The 21,944-nt window shown below is 46.5% G+C and overlaps 1 protein-coding gene across 1 annotated transcript in view; it reads left to right on the plus strand.

The window, feature by feature from the left end:
- The first annotated feature begins 327 nt into the window (after positions 1-327).
- Positions 328-21,944, plus strand: part of Insc (INSC spindle orientation adaptor protein) — a 98,001-nt gene continuing 76,384 nt past the window's right edge. The window contains exon 1 of the mRNA XM_051149258.1: positions 328-561. Within this exon, the coding sequence (XP_051005215.1) occupies positions 506-561 (56 nt within the window). The 5' untranslated portion in view covers positions 328-505. The remainder of the gene's footprint in view (positions 562-21,944) is intronic.

Raw genomic sequence — 21,944 nt, forward strand, 5'->3', positions numbered from 1 at the left:
GTCTGCTAGGAGAGAGACTGTCTCACAGGGAGGTTCTGCTTAGAGAAAGAAAACCTTGCCTGAGAGTTACACTTGGGTCACATCCTGAGCTCTCCACTTGCCGTTCAGGTATAATGACGTCATCTGAAGTGGGATGCGTTTGGCTGCTTCTTTAATATGCGTACATCCTGCACAATGTTTGCTGGCCCAGAGTCAGTCACACACAAAAAGGGCAAATATTTGGCAATAGGGCAAAGGGAAGGCTCGTAGGGGGTTGTAGTAAGCCAGGGATTTGGAAAGAAGGTCAGAGCTGGGATCCGCCTTACCTGTGTGAGGACATGGGTGTGTAAATCAGCTCAAAAGAAGAGGAGGCTTGGGAGACCTTCTGCCCCGTCCACTTTGCCTCCGTATAGCCCAGAATGGAGAAGTGAAGAGGCTGGACCTCCTCTCTCAACAGACCCGTCCTGGCCTGTCTTTTCAGGGTCCCGACCGCTGTGGGCAGGCATTGCTGCGGATTGGGATCAACATGATGGCACTGCCTGGAGGCCGCCACCTGGATTCCATTCCTCTGCAAGAGCAGAGGTAAGTTCCGCAGCTTATCCCACCCAGGAGTTGCACTGAATGGGGTGCTGTGAGCAGTGGGAGGAGGGTGCTGTTAGCGGTGTGTGAAGACTGAACGCCTGAGAGTATTGAGTCTGCAGGTGAGATGTGAGGCCACCAAGGTGCCTGTACCCAGCCGGCAAGTCCACACAGAGCTACTACTGCAGTGTTGACCTGGCAGACCCTGGAGCCCTGAGCCAGAGGCAGGGGTGGAAGTCCAAGGTGTTACATCTGTGCCTGATGAGCAGTTCCTGGGACTGCCGTGGTTGACATGAGGGCTGCATGCCCCTAGAAATTCTTCAGGCTCAGACAACTGGGGCAGTTGGCGACTCTGGGGTAGGATTGGCCTCTAGAGGAGCCGGGCGACCTGGTGCTCCAGACTTCTGGTAGCTGCATTAGCCTTGGATCTGTTACACCCTCCATCATCACAGCGTCTTTGCCTTTAGCCCTATCAGTCAGCAGTAATTAAAATACTGCTTCTTGATTTTTTTTTTGAGACATTTTGATGAGCTGTTTAGAGAAAACATAATCCTGTTAAGTCCTGTGTTGTTCTATTTTCTCATGTTTTGGTTGGCTTCGCTTATATCTCGCCTTTTCTGTATCTGGAACTTTTAACCAGAGCTGAATTACTTCATGTTCATTTCCATACTGCTTAATTGACTTTTGAATAGATGTATATATGTATGTATGTATGTATGTGTGTGTATTAATAGATGATGGATGATAGGTGGACACATTAAAAAATAATGTGATTCTTTAAAGTAAAAAGGATGGTCTGTTAGCTGAGTTTCCCTAGTGGGACAGAGTTAATCACTGTCTGTGATGGCATGGCCTGCTGTCCAAAGCCATCATTAGAAGAGGTGTAGAAATTAGATACACAGTTCTTGTATGTTCCTGAGGACACAGAACACTGTTAGAAGTATAATTTGAAGTTTCTTGTATAGCCAGAAGCAGAAAATAAGGGATCATATCTTTGCATGGTCTGTGTGATGAAACTCAGAAATGGTGAGACATGACTGTCAGGGTGCCTGAGAGATAGGGCTGCCTCAGCTCGGGATAGCTGGTGTAGTGTGTTCTGGACATAATCAAATGTGCTCATCTATGGTCATGTGTCCACCTGGCTTTAGAGCTGGCTTTTACTTCTTATTCACCATGTGGCTGGTGACAATTCTGGAGCCCCGTTTGTCCTCCAGTCCTCTCATGTTTAGGGTGGGGCTAATGACCGCACATACCATGCGGGGTTGATGTAGGGCTAATCAAATTAATATATGCAAAATATCTAGAGATATGAGGAGAGACTACTGTTTAACAGCTCTCTGCTAATGTCAAGGTCGCTTTGTGTAGGTGTTAAAGAATTCTTGTGGCATCCACCCTTCTGGCCCTCTTCCCCATCTGTGAGTGACCTCACCAATAAGTAAAACAACACAATTCTTTTATAATTGTAAACCTAAAACAACTGGGAGAGGCCTGGTGAAGAGCATACATACAGTCTGCCTGCCACTGCGCTGTCCACCCCTGCCCTGTGCGACATTAAGTTGGGCCGTGGAAAAGCAGCAGTTCCAGCAATGGGGCCCTGAGAGAGTCAGACAAAATCTGTTCTTAGGCTGGAGAAGCATTTCGGACAGTGGTGAGGAGGACAGAGTGCCTTGGCTTGACTCTGGTCCCTACTCTAATTGAACGCCAATTTCTTTATCTATGAACTGTGAGAAATTTGTACTTTTACGTCAGTGGTTTCTTATGTGACTGTAAAATCTCATTCTCCCTCCCCCCCCCTCTCTCTCACACATACACACACACACGAGGTGGAAGCTAAAACCCATTGGCACATAGGACCTCCTCAGCTGGTTAGCTTCTCCTTCAGATGAGGTATAGGTTCCCCTGGAGAAAGGATATGAGGTCAGATCTTGGCAGCCCTTATGTCTCCTTGGTTACCCACTGACCTTTCTTTTCCTCTCCCCAGCTTCCAATGCCCTCAGAAATTTTAAGGGGAAGCAGAAATTAGATTGCACGAACATGATACAGGAATCCAGTTTTGCCTTATCCAGGCACCTTGGAAACTCGAGGCATTGAGACCGGGCATAAGAGCTGTGACCTGTGCACGAGCTGGATTACAGTGTCCTTGTGTTGTATTTCTGATGGGACAGTGAAGTCCAGTGAAGGGGGGCTGTTTCCTTTCATATATTCCTAACCTAGCATTGCAAAGCTAATTGGAAATACTTGGGGGATAAAACCATTGGGTCTGGAGACCCCGCCATCAGGTATGTTCTGGGCCGTATATTTGGGCTTTGCTCACAGGGAAAGCTAGTTCATGCTTACAGGGTGTTAGAGAGGCCCAGTTTGTTCAACTGGATACTATATCATAGACAGGTTACAGTAGATATCACTGCAACATGCTGCGGAGGCCTCTCTAGTGGGGAATTGTGCTATGGTCCTCACAGCTAGGCAAAGAGCTGGCCTTACGCAGGGCACATCTCATCACTGGCTTGCATACACAAGCACTTTCTATGGCATGTTGCTACTCACTGAGCTTTCACTGTGGCTGATGTAATTATTATTATTTCTATTTTGCAAATGAGAAAGTCATAGGTCAGGTTCCCTTGGAAGCAGCCTTTGAGGTAGTGTTCAAAGTCCAGCGTAGGTGTTGGGAGGCCCTTGGAGATCGATGTTTGTGGGACAGAGAAGGCTGGGCAGGGGCTTAAACTGGATTCCAGTGCTGGCTCTGTGGCAATCCAGCTGACTTCACTGGGAGCTTTGCAATCAGAGTTTCCCACTGGCCCATGTGGCTAGTACTTTGGTTCCACCTTGCTCTGCCACTGGAGTGTAGATGTCAGAAGCCAGTAGGCTAGGTCTGCTCGTCTGATTTAGGCAAAGTAGAGGTCAAGGAAAAGAGTCAACTGGAACTAGAGGTTCCACCAACCAGAAGCCATGAGCCACACTCTCACTGGAGTCCTTCCATTCTGACCAGCCAAGGAGATGTTCTGTTTCCATGTGTTCCATGCGTATGGGAGCTTACAGTGCATGCTGCTGCAGCGCAACACTGCGACCTACAAACTCTGTGCGCAGATCAACTCTATGCATCAGTACTTCCTTCTTACTGTGACAAAATACCAGACCAAAACCAAAACCAAAACCAAAAAACTACCTTAAAGAAGGAAGGGCATATTTTGGCTCACGGTTTAAAGGCACAGTCCATGGAAGGGAAAACAGGTGAGTAGGAACATGAAGCTGATCACATTATGTCCAGAGTTGGGAAGTGGATAGGGCTAAGTCAGGGGTTCCCAATCGTCCTAATGTTGTGATCCTTTAATACACTTCCTCATGTTGTGGTGACCCCAAACCATAAAATCATTTTTATTGCTACCTAATAACTGTAATTTCCTACTGTTATGAATTGTGGTGTAACTATCTGTGTTTTCCAGTGGTCCTAGATGACTCCTGTGAAAAGGAAGTCTGACCCCTGAAAGCAGGTTGAGAACCAGTGGGATAAATGATGGTGCTCAGCTTGCTTCCTCTGTTTTCTTCCAACCCATGGAATGACGCCACTTACATGGATGCTGTGTCTTTCTAGATCAATCAACCCCCATCTGGAGACTTGCCCACAGTCATGGGCAGAGGTTGGTCTCCTAGGAGACTCTAGATCAATGGTTCTCAACCCGTGGGTTGTGATCTTGTTGGAAGTTGCGTATCAGATATCCTGTGAATCAGGTTCATAACAGTAGCAACATTGCAATTATGAAGTGGTAATGAATAACACTACGGTTGGGGTCATCACAACATGAGGAACTACACTATTGGTGGTGGCAGCATTAGGAAGGTGAGAACTACTGCTCTAGACCCAGGCACGCTGACGAGCAATATTAACCATCATATTCTATGAAAAACATTTGGTCCGGTTTCTCTCTGATGAAAGGCCTGGTATAGGAAGGCTCTGAGGACATGCCCAGAATACAGATGAAGACTTCGGGTTATGATACTTCCAGCAGCTATGTGACACATCTTTCTAGAAACAAGAAGCTTGGAAACACTGATGAGTCTGCATCCCATGGGGAAACTGAGGCTTGGGATGGTGACAGAACTGATGAGCTAAGATGACTCTTTTATCCTAGTGCTGGACGAGACTCAAGCCATCCTGTTTTTCCATAGTGTTCTTGTGGCACCATCCAAACACATCACATACTCAACGAATCAAGCAACCATGTGCTCGTTAGCCTTCTGTGAAATAATTGTTCAAATATTTATTGAGCATACGTCACATACCTTGTATGGTACATTGTAGCTGAGGACTCACATGACTGGCTTGGATATGATTTCTGCCAGCAAGAAACTCACACTCCATCTGGTGACTTCCCTTTGATTGAGTTAGATTTGCTGCACCTGTGACTTTTCCCTGACCGAGAACCTCTTTGTTTTGTGAATTCTTTTTAAGCAGAAGTCCTCGATGACCAGGGTTGGGTACCTTGGTAGCTGGTGTTGAGTGGTCCTCTGGTTGTCCAGCCTGGTATGGAGACCCAGTGGGGGCCATCGCAGGCCAGCCCATCCCTGAGTCAGTAATGGCTTACATGTGTGCTCCCTGCTGTGGCTGCCATTCTGCTGCCGAGGGTCATTTTCTGTGACTGTGGTGAAGTGTGCAGACTGTAATTGTCAATGGGATAATTGTATGTTTTTCTGTTGTATAAGCCAAAAGGCAGACCAATCAAAGCTAGAATTAAACTCCCTCCCTTCTCAGGTTTCCCAGGAGAAATCCACAACAACATGGTGTGTGACCTTGAAAAGGCAGACAGGAATGATTCAGTAGTTATTTTTAAGAAGAGGTTGAATATAAATTCCCATACGCTTCTGGGAACTGGGCTTACAGAGGCACTGAATGTTGTTGCTGCAAATTTCCTCTGAGCTCATCTATGTCTTCCAAGGCAAGCCTGGGAAACCGAGGCCCAGAGCTGGTTACTCTCAGGTGCCTTCCCTGTTTAAGAAGTCATTTCTCCCTGACTTTTATTTCATAAACTCATTTCCTCCAGGAATTTCCTATGGCAGGGATCTAGAATAGAGAAACATTTTGTTCCTTTTATTCCTTTAATAAGTGGGATTAAGAGCTTACTTGATTTGGGACATGGCACCTTATGCAATAACAAGTGTCTTTAGCACCCAAGGCTAAATGAGTATTTCGTTTGTATTTGTTCTCCTGATTATGATTAGAATGTGTAACCTAGGAGCTCTGTAAGTGGTTGTTGAGTGAATAAATGTCTGTCAAGTGTCTAACGGCCTGAGGAGATGGGTAAGTATGAGTGCTTGTAGTGCAAGCACGAGCACTTTAGTTGGAATCCTCACCACTCATGTAAAATTCCAGGCACAGCCACAAAGATGCCTGTCACCCCAGCATAGGAGGAGGGCACCCAGGTACATCTTGGGAGCTCACTGGCTGCCCAGCCTATCCAAACAGCAATCTTCCCACTCAGTGAGAGGCTCTGTCTCAAGACACAAGGTGGTGAGTGACAGAGGAGGCTGCTGGTCCCTGGCCTAGTACCTGCATGCACCTGCGTGGGCACAGACTCTCGTACGTGTGCCCCCCCCCCCCCAGATCCCCACAGATGTTTAATGAATGAATAAACCTTTGCTAGGGAGCTTCAGGTGAGTAAGGGGAATTAAGCATGCATAGCTTAGCAGTGGGACTTGGTTCTTTTCCCTGCCTGTTCTCTGGTCTCCAGCATGCTAGCCTTTCTCCTTGACTCTCTCCTATCCTCTTTCCCTTCCTTCCTTTCTTTTCTCCAAAACCTCCCTCCACTATTCTTCTACATTTCCCTACCATCCTCTTTTCCTTCTTTTCTTCTTTTAGAGAAAACTGCATTTGGAGGAAAGGATAAGCTAGTTATCTTGTGAACTCTGGGGGGTGGGGGGACGGAGCCAAAGGGTTAGTTGGTCTGAAGGGTTAGAGTTGAGAGAGACCTTATTTTTTTTTCCCATCTAAAGAAGAATGATTCAGAAATAGTTTTAGCCTTTGATTTTAAGTTCATTGGAAGAGAGAGTGTCTATAATTTGCTTATCAAATCTCTTGTAGGAGAACACAGTGCAGTGGGGAGCATGGGTTGGGGGCCAGAGGCCAGCCTGCCACCAACATGCTGCACATCCTTGGGCAAACCTTCTCCTTCACGGTTCAGTTTTTTTCACCCAAGGAATGGGAGATGGGGCAAACTCCCCTGAGTGAATGTTTTAGGAATATAAGGCTAAATTATAGAAGGTTTGTCCCTTTCTGGACAGAATGGTCGTTAGTGCCACATTGACTAGCAGGAGGGCCTCCTCAGTCCCTCCCATGAGATGTTCAGTCAGTGAGGTTCAGTGTCTGCCTTGTAGCTGGGGAGAAATTCTAGAGTATGCTAGTTTCAGAGCTCTTTCATCCTCTGAGGGTGGGTTCTGTTTAGCTCGTACAGAACTCCTTGATAAGACTGGGTGTATGCAGAGGAAGAAAGTTTTTGGAGTGCACTGTTGATAAGCCCACAAGTGAAGGCATTTCAGCAGGCTTCTGAACTCTACCCAGCCATCTTCAAACTCACCCCTCTGGCTACACTTGGCAACTCACCACGTCCCCAGGACGGGGATCCCAAGCCTTTCCTTCTTGGCACGTGATACTCCCTCTGTAAGGAGCTAATTTCTCTGAAGTCCTGCTGACTTGAGAGCATTCTGTGAGGCTAAGAAACTTACAGGGGTACCCTAGACAGGCTCCTCTTTTCTTCCATAACTGTCTGCTAATGCCTATGTGCCATGTGCAGTATATACTTGGTGGAAGGAACATGGCTGCGTAATTAAAGGATCAGCCCTCATGGGGATCATATGCTGGTATTCTCTTAGTTACTTTCCTGTTGCCATAATGAGACCCCATGGCTAGGGCAATTATAAAAAGGAAAGGTTTGTTTGGGGCTTATGACTCCAGAGGGTTAGGTCCACCATGCAAAGAGACAGCACGGACGCGGGGAGCAGACATGGTGGTTGGAGCTGGAAGGCGAGGGCTGAGCATTCCCATGACTTGAACCTCAAGCAGGAGGAGAAGGAAGTGAACCAGGAATTGTTCAGAGCTTTGACACCTCAAATTCTGCCTCTAGTGACATCCTCTGACAAGCCACACCTTTTAAGTTTCCACACACAGCCACCAACTTGCGATAAGTATTCAGACTCCTGATCCTATGGGGAGAGGGGGATTATGGCTTAAACCATCCCAGGTATCTCCTCTGCACAATCCTAGAGCACCCAGCCCAGTGTGCACAGTAGATTTCACACACTGTTTATCAATGCTTTTTACATAGGAAAGTATTTATTTGCGCAGAATTGCATTGCACAACAAGTGGAAAAGAGTGAGGCAGAGGAATCCAGATTCTAGACCTGGAAGACTTTGAAATGAAAATTTCACTTGAAATATGAAGAAATTAAAATGAGCCAAGCATAGAGTACGTGTAGCTTTCCGCTACTGACTCCAGAATTTTGGAAAACACTGTACACAGGACCAGTGGGATAAACTAGGAATGAGGAACTGATGCTAGGAGCTGGAGGCCAGGAATAGGTCTGCCATGGCGGGGCCATCATCCCCGTTGGTATGGAAAGGATCAGCCCTAGAGGGTTTTCTTCACTGGAGGACTTCAAAGAATAAAGGGAGAAACCTAAAGGGGGTGAGGGCAGTGAAGAGTTGGGGAGACCTTGAGCGAGGCTCTCGGAGCTCTGATAGTGTTATTCTTCCTGCACTCCTGTCCATGTAATGCCCCCAGCTTGCCTGTCCTGCTACCGGGTCGCCAGCATCTATAATAACAGGACCAAGGCAGCAGAGTGGCCCTGAGGTCTAGCACAGCCCATTGCTTCTCAGGAAGATATGAGCGAAGGATCAGGGAAGTGACCAGCTTTACAAAGGCATCACTATGTAAGAAAGAGCAGCTTTGCATAGTGGGAGGAGCTGACCTTGGCACCACTATGCAACATAAGGGCAGCTTTGCACAGTGGGAGGAGCTGACCTTGCATCCTAGGGGTTGAACCCTCAGCTGAATCGCTGGACACCGTCCAAGGGTCCAGCACATTAGAGAACACCATGACTCTAGCCTCACGGTTTTGGAGGTTTGTTTCCGCTGCTTCCTTAGGTGACACTGGACATATCCGTTTCAGTGACAGAAGTTTCACAGGTCTGCTTTGAGCATTAATGCGAGCAACGGAGGTTGAGTCAAGTACTTAGCCCAGTGGCCAGAACATTTATTCAAACAGTTGCAGGTGGGCCCCTAGGCAGATTACAGGATGCCCCTAAGTCTCCGTGTTTCTACATCTGTGAGGTGGAATGGCCCTCTCCGACCGCCAGACTACCTCGAAGGCTGATACACAAATGGTGCTCTGCAATTGGCTATCCCTCTACTTGTTGGGAAGGGTAATCTGTTCCCTCTGGCCTGGAGCGGCCCTGCAGGGATGTGTTAGGAATGCATTGGTCCTGGAGCTCCTTAACATGAGGTTCTGTAACTCCCTGCCCCCTCTTCCAACCCCACCCTGCGTAATTCCAGCCTAAAATGCATCATGTGGCCAGGAGTCTGGGGTGCGGAGAGGGCTGTGGTTGCATCTGGAGTTGTGTTTGCAGTCTGCAAGACTCCAGAAGATCCAGATCTGGGGCCTTAGCTACCTCACCCTAGATGTCTAGGAAAACTTCTGTCTGAGAGAGTAGAGGAGTAACATGGGGAACAGGGTATCCTCAGGGATCCAGCAGGACCCCTAGGCACCCCATCCCTGGGAGACACCATCACCCTGCTCCCCAGGCACAGGAATGACCTTTATAGCATCAGGTTCCGCTTCCTGTTTATCCCGGATAGGGTGAAAACTGAATCCCGGTCCCAGCCCTGCCTCCTTGAGCAGAGACCCTGGGAGCTCCCAACTGGTGATTTTCCACCCTCAAGGGAGTGTGACTCACTGCCAGGCCCTCTGCGTTGTCCTCAATTTTCAGTTCTCCTCTGTGTGAGTAATAGGATCAGTTGTCTGCACTTGCAAAGGACAGATTTCACGCATCTTGAGACGGCGGCTCAGAGTTCATGGATGAGGACCATTGAACTGCTAGGAGTCAGGGTGTGGCAAGGACAGCAGGAGCCCCTACCACATAGACAGAGCTGCCCGGCTTAACCAGACACTTTTTATGTTGGGGTCAGTCAGCAAATCCAATAGAGAGGTGGGGCCAGAGATCTAGCGAGCTAATGACAGAGAGTCAGGCAAGCTGTGCAATTATGGGATGTTCAATGCTAACATGGTCCAAACCTTAATGAGCCACAGTCCCTAGACTCTGAAATTGAGGAGAGAAGCTCGTTTTGTGGCGGCACAGTGACCAAGGCTGGGTGTGGGTGAGTTGGTGGTGCTGGGCCTGCATCTGGGGGAGGGCGTGTGTTACCTTGCCCAGCCTCCTCCTTGGAAGACGCTGAGGACTCTTAGAGACGCATCTCTCCAGGGCCTGTTCCCCCTTCTGCGGTGGCCTGTGGAGTCTAGTTACTATAGCACCTCCTCTCCCCACAACCAAACACAATGAAAACCAGCTCCTCCTTGGCTTTGTTTCCTGTCGCAAGAAGGAAGGAGAACATCAGCCCCTGGGACCCAACATCCAGGGATCGATTCTGATCTTCCTTCATGTCCCCCCACTTGCCTCCTGGGACAGCCACTTCTTTCCATGCCCAGGCACTGCCGTTGTTCAGGCTGTGTTCTCTCCCTGCCATCAGCACCATCTCTCAGGTAGCCTTCTGACTGGTATTTGACCCTGCTTTACTCCTCCTCCTCCTACCGACTTCTTTCACCACTGTGTCACTCCTCTGTCTGAAAATGCCATCAGTGGCTCTAAACATGCTCAAGGCTAAACCCAAATTCCTAAACTTACTGCGTTCAAGGACTTTGATCAGGGGCCAGTCTGCCTCTCCAAACCCTTTCCTTGTCACCCCCACCGGGCGTCCTGCTTTAGTCAGCGCAGATCCTGCTGTATTACTTTGGACATCACGTCCACCTCTGCATAGAAGTCCTCTGACTCTTGTCCCTTGGGCCAGCCCCTCTCTTCTGAGAACAGGGTAAATGCTATTTACTTTGTGTAAATATTCCCAGGCGAGGTCAGGCTCCATCTCTTGCGATCACGGGCTACTGTGTCACAGTGTCTTGATGACAGCCTGGTGTTTAGTGAAGCCAAGACTTTGGGCCCTGGCAGCCCGGGTTTGAGTGATGGCTCTACCGTGCACTTACCGAGTGCCCCCACCCCTCTGGCAGAGGTTTCCTCATCTGGAAGTAATAATGGTCCTTTCTCTCAGAGTGCTGTGGGCAAGATGAAAGGAGACCCTGTAGATGGAGCCTTAGGAGATCAGCTGCCTTCTTGCTGGACCTCAACACATTGGCTACTGTTAGGATCATTTGCAGATTTGATTGTTGGGATTGCCTCGCCTGTTGGAGGTGTTAATGAGCTTTGTTCGGACTGAGAGTTTCTCTTCAGCTTTGGAGTATCTACTGGTATAGGGAGAGTACATGGGAAACATCTGACATAGGCTGGGCCTGGCACATCCAGGCTATGGGACTTGGTAGGATGGGCAAATTGTAGCTGCGTCTGGGGACCTGCTGGAGGACAGGCAGCAGTGGAACCCAAAGAAAGACTTTTCTGTCCTTCAGGTCTTCCCATAGAGGCAGGGAACTTGTGCTAGAGCCTGAGCCTTGCAGGGTAGGTGAAATGGAATCCATTCACCATATTGATTAAAAGGACCTTTTTTTTTTTTTTTTTTTTTTTTTTTTTTTTTTTTTTTGAGGCAGGAAAGAGAAAAGGTCAGGGAAGGCACATCTCATTTCTGTTAACATTCATATGGAGTTCCACTGCAATGTTGTGGTGGGGCCCGAGCACAGAGACAGCTGAGTGTGAATTCCTGTGTGTGTAGATGCATTTGTAGGCTTTACCCAAGGACACTGCACGTGGCACTGCAGCAGAGAACACTCATAAGATCCTGTAATGTAGCATTACAGAACAGAGCTCTGTGGGCTCAAGTGTTGTATCCAACACCTGACATTGCTGCTTCCGAGCTGTGTGATGGTTACTCACCCTCACTAAACGTCACTTTCTGAATCTGTAAGAGATCCTTAGAGAACCTCTTCCAGGGTCATGGGGGAGTGGGTTATCATAATGGGGAGCACCATGTCATGACTGGCATAGGACCTGCCTCAATACACACTGCTAAATCTGAAGGAGAGATAAACATGTTTTTTGTTTAGATCACAAGTGGGGGATGATAAAAAAGACCTGTGAGAGAGCAGGTGATGTTTATCCCCTTAGAAATCAAACCACCATGTGGGGGAGATTGGTTATTAACCAGCTGAAAAACATCCTTGAACAAGTTCTGAGAAGAGGTATAAATGTGAGCCAAAAACAAGAGGCGGGGCTCTGGAGACTTGGGATAGTTTTGGCTGTTCATTGCTTCACTTCGAGATGCTCCTAAAGAGAACCACTCCAGGGAAGGCTTCAGGGCTCCGGGCTCTGGCTGAAGTTCTGGGTTCTGGTTGCTCCAGGTTCCAGCAGAAGAAATCCATCTGATTACACCAGGAGAATCGTTCCTCTGAACTGATATCCTTATGGTTTCGTTATTCTTTAATATTCTTTTCCTATTGTCTAGGTTAGTCGAGTTATAAGTGAGGTATTCTTAGTTAATAAGTTCATAATAAAATATATTTGCTAAGAAAATTGAGCCTACATAAATCACTAGAAACATTTTTTTTCCTCCTTGGATTCCCATCTCCCCATGAAACAGACAGACTGACGGCTACAAGTGAATTATCATTCACAAGATAATTATGCTTAAATCATACACACACACATATGTAGTATGTATGTATGTATGTAACTGATTCAGTGTGCTAGGCATGCTGGACCTGCTCATGCTAGGCACACACAGACTGGATCTCCTGAGGACTTTTGAACATTATACCATGACCTCTTTGACCCAAAGAATGTTTACATGACTCCAAGTATATGGGCATATTAACTAGTATACAGCCAAATGTTTATTAGTTTATATAATCCTGAATACATTTGTCCTAAAGCAACTCTATTTGTATACACACAGTTCTTTTTTTTTTTAATTTTTTATTAATTTTTTTCTTGTTACATCTCAATGGTTATCCCATCCCTTGTATCCTCCCATTCTTCCCTCCCTCCCATTTTCCCCTTATTCCCCTCCCCAATGACTGTTCCTGAGGGGGACCTCCTCCCCCTGTATATGCTCATAGGGTATCAAGTCTCTTCTCCGTAACCTGCTATCCTTCCTCTGAGTGCCACCAGGTCTCCCCCTCCAGGGGACATGGTCAAATATGAGGCACCAGAGTTCGTGTGAAAGTCATACCCCACTCTCCACTCAACTGTGGAGAATGATCTGACCATTGGCTAGATCTGGGTAGGGGTTTAAAGTTTACCGCCTGTATTGTCCTTGGCTGGTGCCTTAATTTGAGTGGGACCCCTGGGCCCAAATCTGTCTATCATAATGTTCTTGTTGTAGGTTTCTAGGACCCTCTGGATCCTTCTACTTTGCTATTCTCCCATGCTTCTCTCATTTAGAGTCCCAATAGGATGTCCTCCCCTCTGTCCCAGTTTCCTGGTAAGTGAAGGCTTTCGTGGGACATGCCCCTTGGGCTAGTATGCAGATATAAGTGAGTATATACCATTTGAGTCTCTCTGCTTCTGGGTTAACTCACTCATTATGATCATTTCTAGCTCAATCCATTTGTCCACAAATTTTGGGAATTCCTTGTTTTTAATAGCTGAGTAATATTCCATAGTGTATATGTACCACAGTTTCTTTATCCATTCTTCTACTGAGGGACACTTAGGCTGTTTCCATGTTCTGGCTATTATGAATAAGGCTGCTATGAACATGGCTGAGCAAATCTTCTTGTTGTGTACACACAGTTCTATCAGGTATAAAGGCATATCTGTACGCTAAAGAGACTGGGTATGTTGTTTCTTTTTGCATAAAAAAATTAAATCTTAGCTGAGCGTCTGGCCTTGTATAAATAGGGTGACTTCTATGTTTTTAGAGCTGACTAATATTTTGACTTTATAATTAATTTATCATTGTCAGTATTGAGAATGTTGTTCATGTAAACATGGAATAAGAAATAGCAGAAGTATGCATGTGACATTTCAGATGTTGTTAGAAATTCCATTCTATTTGCAAGTGAAAATTAATGAATTTTTAACTGAAATTCAAATTAGCAACTCAAGCAGCAATTTTAAACTCAAGCATTCTAATACAGTTCAAGGATATACTAATTTGATATTTACATGCTGAGGATGATGATAGGAAAATATTAAATGTCTTTGTTTTCTACAATTGGACCATCACATCTCCCAAGAGCAGAAAACTCTGTGTGTGTCTGTGTGTGCATATGTGTGTGTGTGTGTGTGTGCGTGCGCATGCGTGTGCACAGTAGAAACACTGCAGTTATGTAACTATGACAGACAGTAGGCTGGAGTCTGAGCTGAGGTGTCTTGGGTGGTGTTCTGCAGTCAGGTGATGTGACAACACCCACAGTGCAAAGTGCGCCTGTGTGTTCAGAACCAATCTGCAGTGAAGTCTCAAGATGTAACAGGAGCCAGTGCTGTCAGGCATACCTCAGATTCACAGCACGTTTGGTTTGGAGTTAACTTTTGGTCACCATGGGAACCTTTTTGTGGTGCAGTCCTATACAAGGGGGTGACCTGCAGTGTAAGAACCGGAAATGGAGTGGATAGATCATTTCCAAGGCTTTAAGCAGTTGAGACCAGTGCATGACAGTGAACCCTATGGCATGTGCACACATGTGGGACACATGAGACATGAACTCATCCAGAAGGCTCCTTCAGAGGTGTTGTGTAGGTTTAATTTTTTTAATCAATATATTTTATTAACAACTTAGTGACCGAGCCTACGTCCCTTATAACCCGACTGACCAAAACAATAGGAAATGAGGATTAATGGACACAGTAACAAAACCTTAAGGATATCAGTTCTGAGGAATGATTCTCCGGGCATGAGCCGCAGGATTTTTCTGTTGGAATCTGGGGTAACCAGAACCCAGAACCTCAGCTGGAGCTGGAGCCCCAAAGCCTTCCCTCGAGCAGTTCTCTCTAGGAGTGTCTTGAAGTGCAGCGATGAACAGCCAAATCTATCCCAAGTCTCCAAAAAGCCCCGCCTCCAGTTTTGGGCTCATTTATACATCTCCTTCCAGAGTCTGTTCACAGGATCTTTTCAGCTGGCAACAATTAAGCTCCTGCACGAGGTGGTTGCTCTTCTAGTGAATTAACCTCACCTGTTCTCTCACGAGATTGTTCTGATCCCACACTTGGAATCCTAAAAACCAGGTTTATCTCTCCTTCAGTGATGGGTCAGGAGGAGGAGAGGGCAGGCCTGAGAGATGGACAGGACTTGGGGACAGTGATTAAAAGTGAGGGGGAAGGGCTAGGTGAGAGAACTGAGGCCCAGAACACCTGTGTCACGTGCAAGGGCATATAGCCCTTAAGAGGGGCAAGTGGGAGGGTGGATGGCATAGGCAGTGGCTCTCAGTCAGTTCTCCCTCCTGCTGACATCACCATAGATGCTCAGACACATACAGAGCCAACATACGCACACCTTTCACAGAGGTTATGAGGTAAGCCATAGGCTGGACAGGTGGTTCAGTGGGTAAGGTGCTGGCTGCCAAGCTCAGCTACCGAGTTTGATCCCTGGGATTCACATGGTGGAGGGACAGAACTGAGCTGCCACAAGTTGTGTTCTGAGTTCCACATGTGTGCATGTGAGTGTTGACACACGCAGTCAATAAACATTAAAAAGAATAAGTCATGGAGGAATTAATGAAAGTCGGGGAGTACTAATAACTTCTTTGAAGCTAAAGGCATCTAGAATGCCGGAGTTAATGAGGGCGGGCTCTGAGTCATTAGAGAGGGGACAACTGTCAAAGGGGCATGCTAGCTCACGTGCCGGAAACAGGTGCCTGACTCGTGTCCCTCAGCATTCCAAAACAGAAAAGGGACTCTCATGACCTGCACCTGATTCTTAGCCCTCTTATCAGCTCGCTGTAGGAATTTCTCTCAGTGAGGATACTTCATAAGGGGTTTCTATGAACACAGGTCAGAGACCACACGTGCCAGGTATGCAGAAGGTATTTGCATGGCCACATTTCTAATCATCGTGACAAAATGCCAGACAAGAACAACTGAGGGATGGATGGGCTGTTTTGGCTCACAGTTTGAAGGTTCCCACCATGGTCTGGAAGCCATGGCAGCAGGGTTAGGGGGCTACATTACACTTGCAGCAGTGTGTTAGCTGTCAGAAGGCAGAGAGAGAGAGAGAGAGATGATTCCTATCTCACTGAAGCTAATCTAGAAAGCTCCTTATAGACGAGCCCAGAGGTTTTTATTTTCCTTATGGGTGGTTCTACATGCTGGCAAGTAGATTGATATTGTTTATTAAATTATCATAGTATTCAACAAATAGTTTCTTCTAGAAACTGTTGTGCTCGAAACTATGTTAGGTTTCAAAAACAAAAACCCAAACCGAACCAAACCAAAAAACAAGTCAGATACCTTCAAAGTCTCCTGTTTCTGGAGAGAGTATCGCAGACAACAGAATGCCTGTGTAGAAATTACTCTCAGCCCTCCGCACCCAGGTTGCTAGAGGACACTACTTCCATTTGTTAGGACCCCTGGAGTTATCCAGAATGTAGGGTCCACTCCTTTACCATGTTATGTCGCACAGTTTGATGAAAAGAAAATGTCATGGGGCATAGATGGCAAATATTAATGGGGGTTTCTGCTTAATCTTGAGGCGGGGCTGGGACCTCGCTTGGGACAGGTCAGTGCAGGGAGACAGGTGAGAACACAGAGGACAGAGGGGACATTTACCACATAATGGGCAGATGAGGGGAGTTTGTAGAGTCTTCTGAGGTAAAGAAAAGCTCACTGGCATTTCTAGCCTTGCACAGATGCTTTCCTGGTGATAGGGAACCACGCTGTCTGAGTTATTTGGCACTGCAGAGTGGCGAAGGCCCTTGGCTAACCTGTTCCAGGTACCCTCAGAGACTCACACTGGTGCCACTCAGCCACTCAGCATGGAGCTTATTGAGGCTGAGTGATGAGCACAGTGGGAAACTTCAGCAACACGAAGTGGCGGTGCTTTCTAACCCCACAGTGCCTGGAGCGGAAAGGTTAGAAGTTAAAACCCCAACCGCACTGTCCATTATTTATAACTCACTGCATAAATTATTATGCTTAAATTGGCTGCCTAGTAAACAGTGTATAGTTTTGCATTGCGGAGGTTAGGTCATTCTAAATTAATCTACGTCTTGTTTTGATGAGAGGTGGGGCAGGGGGAGGGATATTCTTTGGGGATTCAAGAAGCATTTTAGTATTCAGAGCAAAACCCCGTGTTTATACTGCCTCAGGAGCCACTGATGTGCTGGCCAGTCTCTTTCCTGAGCCTACCTCCTGCTCATCTTTCTCCGTATACTCCACCGCAGCTACCCTGTCGCCCTGTTAGCTCCCTCCCAGAGCCTTTGCCTGGGCTCTTCCTCTGCTGTGAGCACTCACTTTCCATATCTTATTATGGCTAACCCTCTTGCCTCCTGGGAGCAGTGCCATGGCCCAGCCTGTCGCTTAAAGTGGCGATGTCCTTCTCATGTCTCACAAGAGGGAGCATTCTTGATCCCCCTGGCTCTGCCTCACCTTTTTCAGTAGAAGTGATCGACTCTTAGGATACCACACAGCTGTCATTTGCTCTGTGTTTATTGTTTGTTTTTCTGCCTCTCGTGTGCCCTCTTCATAAGGGGATTGATGCTGGTTGCTTTGTTTGCTGGTTCATTCTAGTTCCTGGCACATCACAGGTGCTAAGGGATGGTTCCATAGAAGAGTGCATGTCCGCACGGGCTCTGTGAGCACATGTGGGACACACATCGCATCTGTGGAATGAGACTCCATGGAGGGCACTGAGAGACAGAACATCTTGGAAAGTAGAAATGTGAGGTCTGTTAGCTGGCCCTCTCAGTCAGAACTTATCATTAGCTCCCAAGCTCCTTTCTCCGCCCGTTCACAGAGCAGCGGTTAGGCTTTGACGACTTCTTCATTCATTACCTCTATGAGCCAAAGTCTCCATGATTTTACCTTCTTAATAGTCTTTGCTTCGCTGCTGAGGCTTGAACACGTGGCCTTGGGCACGATAGGCAAGCACTCTGCGGGAGAGGTACACTCCAGCTCTTCCTTAACCATTTTCTCACAAATATTTATTTTACACGTATAGGTGTTTTTGCCTGCACGAATATATGTGCACCGCATGCATGCACAGTGCCCAAGGGGTTCAGAGGAGCACATCAGATCCCTGGAACTGGAGGTACGGATGGCTGTGAGTGGTGGCCATGTGAATCCAGGGACCTGAACCTGGGTCCTCTGGAAGGGCAGCCCATGCTCTTACCCACTGAGCCGGGTCTGCAGCCCCCTTTCTCAGCTGTTCTTGAAGGCTTCTTCTCCAAAGACTCCATTCCTACTGGAGCCCGGGGACTCTTCCTCATCTTCTATTTGAGGCATTACAGCCGCATATAAAATCCTTGGCTATCGCCTTATTTTCTTTGTGTATTTCATTGTGACTCCTTTTGAATAACATCTCGGTCCAAAAATATTCTAATGTCGGCGCACATTTCTCTTCTTTGTTACTGACATGTACTCTCTTCCAGATGTGCAGGGGCCACTGCACTCTTCTCTTCTTCAGTCAGCTTCGCTGATCTTTGCTGTTCACTCCTTTTTAAGCAGTCTTCTGTGGTCTCGCCTGGCCTTGCACAGAACTGGAGATGACCGCAAGCTTCTTCAGGCTCTTCTGCCTCCACACCCTAATGCGGAGAGGGGGCAGGGACGCAGCAGCGCACCTGTCCTGCGCTCTCTTCAGCCTTCTCACTAGACTATGTCTAGGATGTGCCTGTTTCCGTGGTGCAGGTAGTTTGCTCTTCTCATGTGCCTCTTTAAGCCTCTTTCCCTGATGTGCAGTTTTCAGCATTTTTCATTTCTCACTTTGCATTTCACCTTCTGGGACTTGTCTCCTGTGTGCTGTTCCTTCGTCACCTACACCTACCATCTGCCATTCTCCCTTAAATTCTTTCATAGCTTTTTTTTTTCATTTTACGATTTTCTCCTTTTCTATTCGATTCTCAAAAAGCATGAGTGTATGGAGGTTTGTTGTCGTCGTTGTTTCGTCTCTTTCTAAAATGAACGTTCTTGTTTCATTTTTAATTCTTTCCCAAGTTATGTCATCTTCATTCCGAGAATTTATGTTTCTCCTTCAAGTCTTGCATAATTTTCTTGAAAAACAAAGCCTATATTCAGATAGTAAACCCTAGTTTTTACCTACTTTGTGAGTTTGCTTGTCTCTCATTTTCTCAATGCAGGGATAGTATTATATTCTCTATTCTTTTCAAGTAGCCGTAGGTGGGATGAGGTTTAAATGCTTGGTGATGCTCGTTGTTGTGTGAAATTAGGCAGCCGGAGCTCTCAGGGGCAGGCGGGGTGAGGGAGCAAAGCTGACTTCTTGCTTTGCCTTCACAGGCTTTCCGGCTCTGCTCCTCCTTTCACACTGACGTCATATCGCCTTCCTTTGCCTCTGGTGTCTGTGACACCACCCCTCTCCTTATAGAAGAGCTTCCTGGTGGCTCAGTGTTGAGGGCTCATACTGTTCACCTGATGCACCAGGTAGTGAAGGGTGAGTGTCCTCGGCCTGTCAGCTGCTGTTCTTAGACTGTGCTGCTATGCTCTGCAGTGAACACCAGGTGCGACTGTCTGCTTCACTAGTCATCTTCCTGTAAGGAGACACCAGTGGCTGGTTTGTCCCAACATCTCCATAATTTGAAGTTGGTGGGGAAGCTCAGGTTTTAGTGCTTATTATCTATGAAAAATTCTGTTACATAGTTGCTCTGTCAAGTTTTTATGTGGGGATTCGGAGAGATGGAAAAATATGTCACATCGTTTTCCAGATTGTTCCTCATTTTTTTTTCCACTCCTAACTAAAAGCTGCTTTATTGGCCATCAGAATCACCAATCCCAATGCCAGGCTATGCAACGAAGAAAATTAGCAGATGGCTTGAGAGTGTGTTTTATTTGTGTTAAAATAAAACCACAAAAACTGCAAAAAAAGATGCTTTATTAAAATCTCCCAAGTGATAGTAGCACATATGAAATAGTCTGCCCAGTTTTATATATTTTATCAAAACAAACATATTAATATGAATATATTCACATTATATGTAAATATATAAATATAACAACCACTTCAATCAATGATGGCCAAAAGCCTAGGAGTGAGAGGCTATGGTCTTTCCCTGCTTGCCAGTGAGGGCTCTGGAGCACAGAGAAGCTGTGTAGTTTACCCAGGCACTCATCTGATGTCAGAGTTGGGATTCAAAGCCAGATAATCTGCCTTCTTTTGGAAACAGTGGTGCACACCAGAAGCCTCAGTGTGATACTCTGAGCCACGCCTGGTGCTATAGGGAGGAAGTGTTGACATACCATGCCTGGTGCTACAGGGAGGAAGTGTTGACATAACCGTCCGCTGTGGTACAGAAAGGAAGGCAGGCACAAGGAGAGAGCAATCTTGGGGGTAGCACCAGAGATCACGTGGTCTAAGAGTTAGCGGGGGAGAGAGAGGGGTTCCACTCAACTCCTGCTGTGATTAACCAGGCAAGGGCACACACGAGGGAAACTCCGGGAGCTCCCGAGGCACCAGAGAGAATGCCATGTCCTGTCATGATGACGGGAAAAGAAGCCGGATTCCATGTGCTCAGCAGCACAAGCCAGCAGGCAGCCGCCAGGGTCACTGAATCAAGCTGGCCCAAGCTTGCTTGGGGGATAATTCTCACCACTGGAAGCCTTGACTTCAGCTGGTCCAGAGAATATTTTGTTTATTACTGGTGTCATGTGGGGACAGGTGCTTCCCTTTGGAGCTTCAGGCAGTTCTTTTTAGAGCATCAGGACTCAGAGATTGGGGCAGCAGTTGCTAAGGGCCCAAGTGCTACCATCCAGTCAAGGGGCATTTGTAAAGTGTCTTACACAAGAGCTTTCTCTGGTTCTACTTAACATCTGTTTCAAGTATTTCTATTTGAAAGCGAAATCACCAGTGTCATGCTTTTTCTTTCTTTCTTTCTTTCTTTTTTTTTTAGCTACTTCGCCCAAGTCATAATTTTTACCACAGGGGAAGAAACATTTATATTTTAACCTTGAAAGTTCAGAGCTTATTTCTGGCTTACACTGTGAGGCTTAATCTTCATGCCTGCCTGGTGGTCTCAGCTCACTTATGTAGCTTTTGATGCCTACTATGTAGGGACTTATGGGTAAAAAACAGGCTCTAGAGCCAGAGAAATCAAGGTTTGATCTCAGAGCTATGGCTTTTTTTTCTTAGATTTTAGGGTTTTGTTTTTTCCACATCTCACTTTCCTAATCTCCACCCACATGATACCTGACTGAGACAGTTGTTCTGGGAAGCAAATGAAAGAATTCACAGAAGGCACTTGGTGTGGGGCTCCTCTCAGTGTGTGGATGTGCTCAGCGAGTCTAGTCATCACTCTGTTTACTGTCACGAGTGTTGACTGTGAGGAAAGCAGCAAAGAAAACGAACATGCTTCCTACCATGTCAGACCTTCACCCTCACTGTTTAACTCACATCTTCTCTGAGCCCTAACTGGAAGGTTCTGTTTGTTTTATTTTAAATATGATGATCCTAAGGCTCAAAGAAGTTAAAAAAAAACTGTATGGAAAAAAACTTGCTTGATTTAAAAAGAAACATAATCCTGAAGATCTTAGTGGAAGAATGACCTAGGAACTGTACAGGGAGCCCTGGGGTTAATAGCACTTTTTTTTTTTTTTCATTTGACAGGGTCCAACTCAGTTAACCAAGTCGCCTGGAACGCACAATACAGCCTAGCATGTCCTTGAACTTGAAGCCACCCTTCTGTCTCTGTTTCCCTAGTGCTGACATTATCACATGACTGTTTCTTCCCTTTTAAAAAAAATGTGGTTATGTTGGGATATTGACCTTATAAAACTTTATCAAGACCTATATTGTATTTTAGGTGCATATGTCAAATTTCAATAACAATCTCAGAAAAGACGAAAATGACCAGGAAACTCCACCACTTGAGTGATGAGCTGAGCCAGCTTTGCCTATCCTCACATGCCATCCGTTCATTGTGCAAGCCTTGTTAACCTGGGGTTGATACGTCATCCCAGGAAGCTCTGGATAAAGCTGGGTTTGCTTGTTTGTTTTTGTTTTTTGGTTTTTTGTTTTGTTTTGTTTTGTTTTGAGGAGGCTGATTGAGGAGGGAGAAAGGGCATTAGGACCTAGTTGGAGAGG

This window comes from Acomys russatus, chromosome 7 (genome assembly GCF_903995435.1).
Source record: "Acomys russatus chromosome 7, mAcoRus1.1, whole genome shotgun sequence".
Classification (NCBI taxonomy): Eukaryota; Metazoa; Chordata; class Mammalia; order Rodentia; family Muridae; genus Acomys; species Acomys russatus.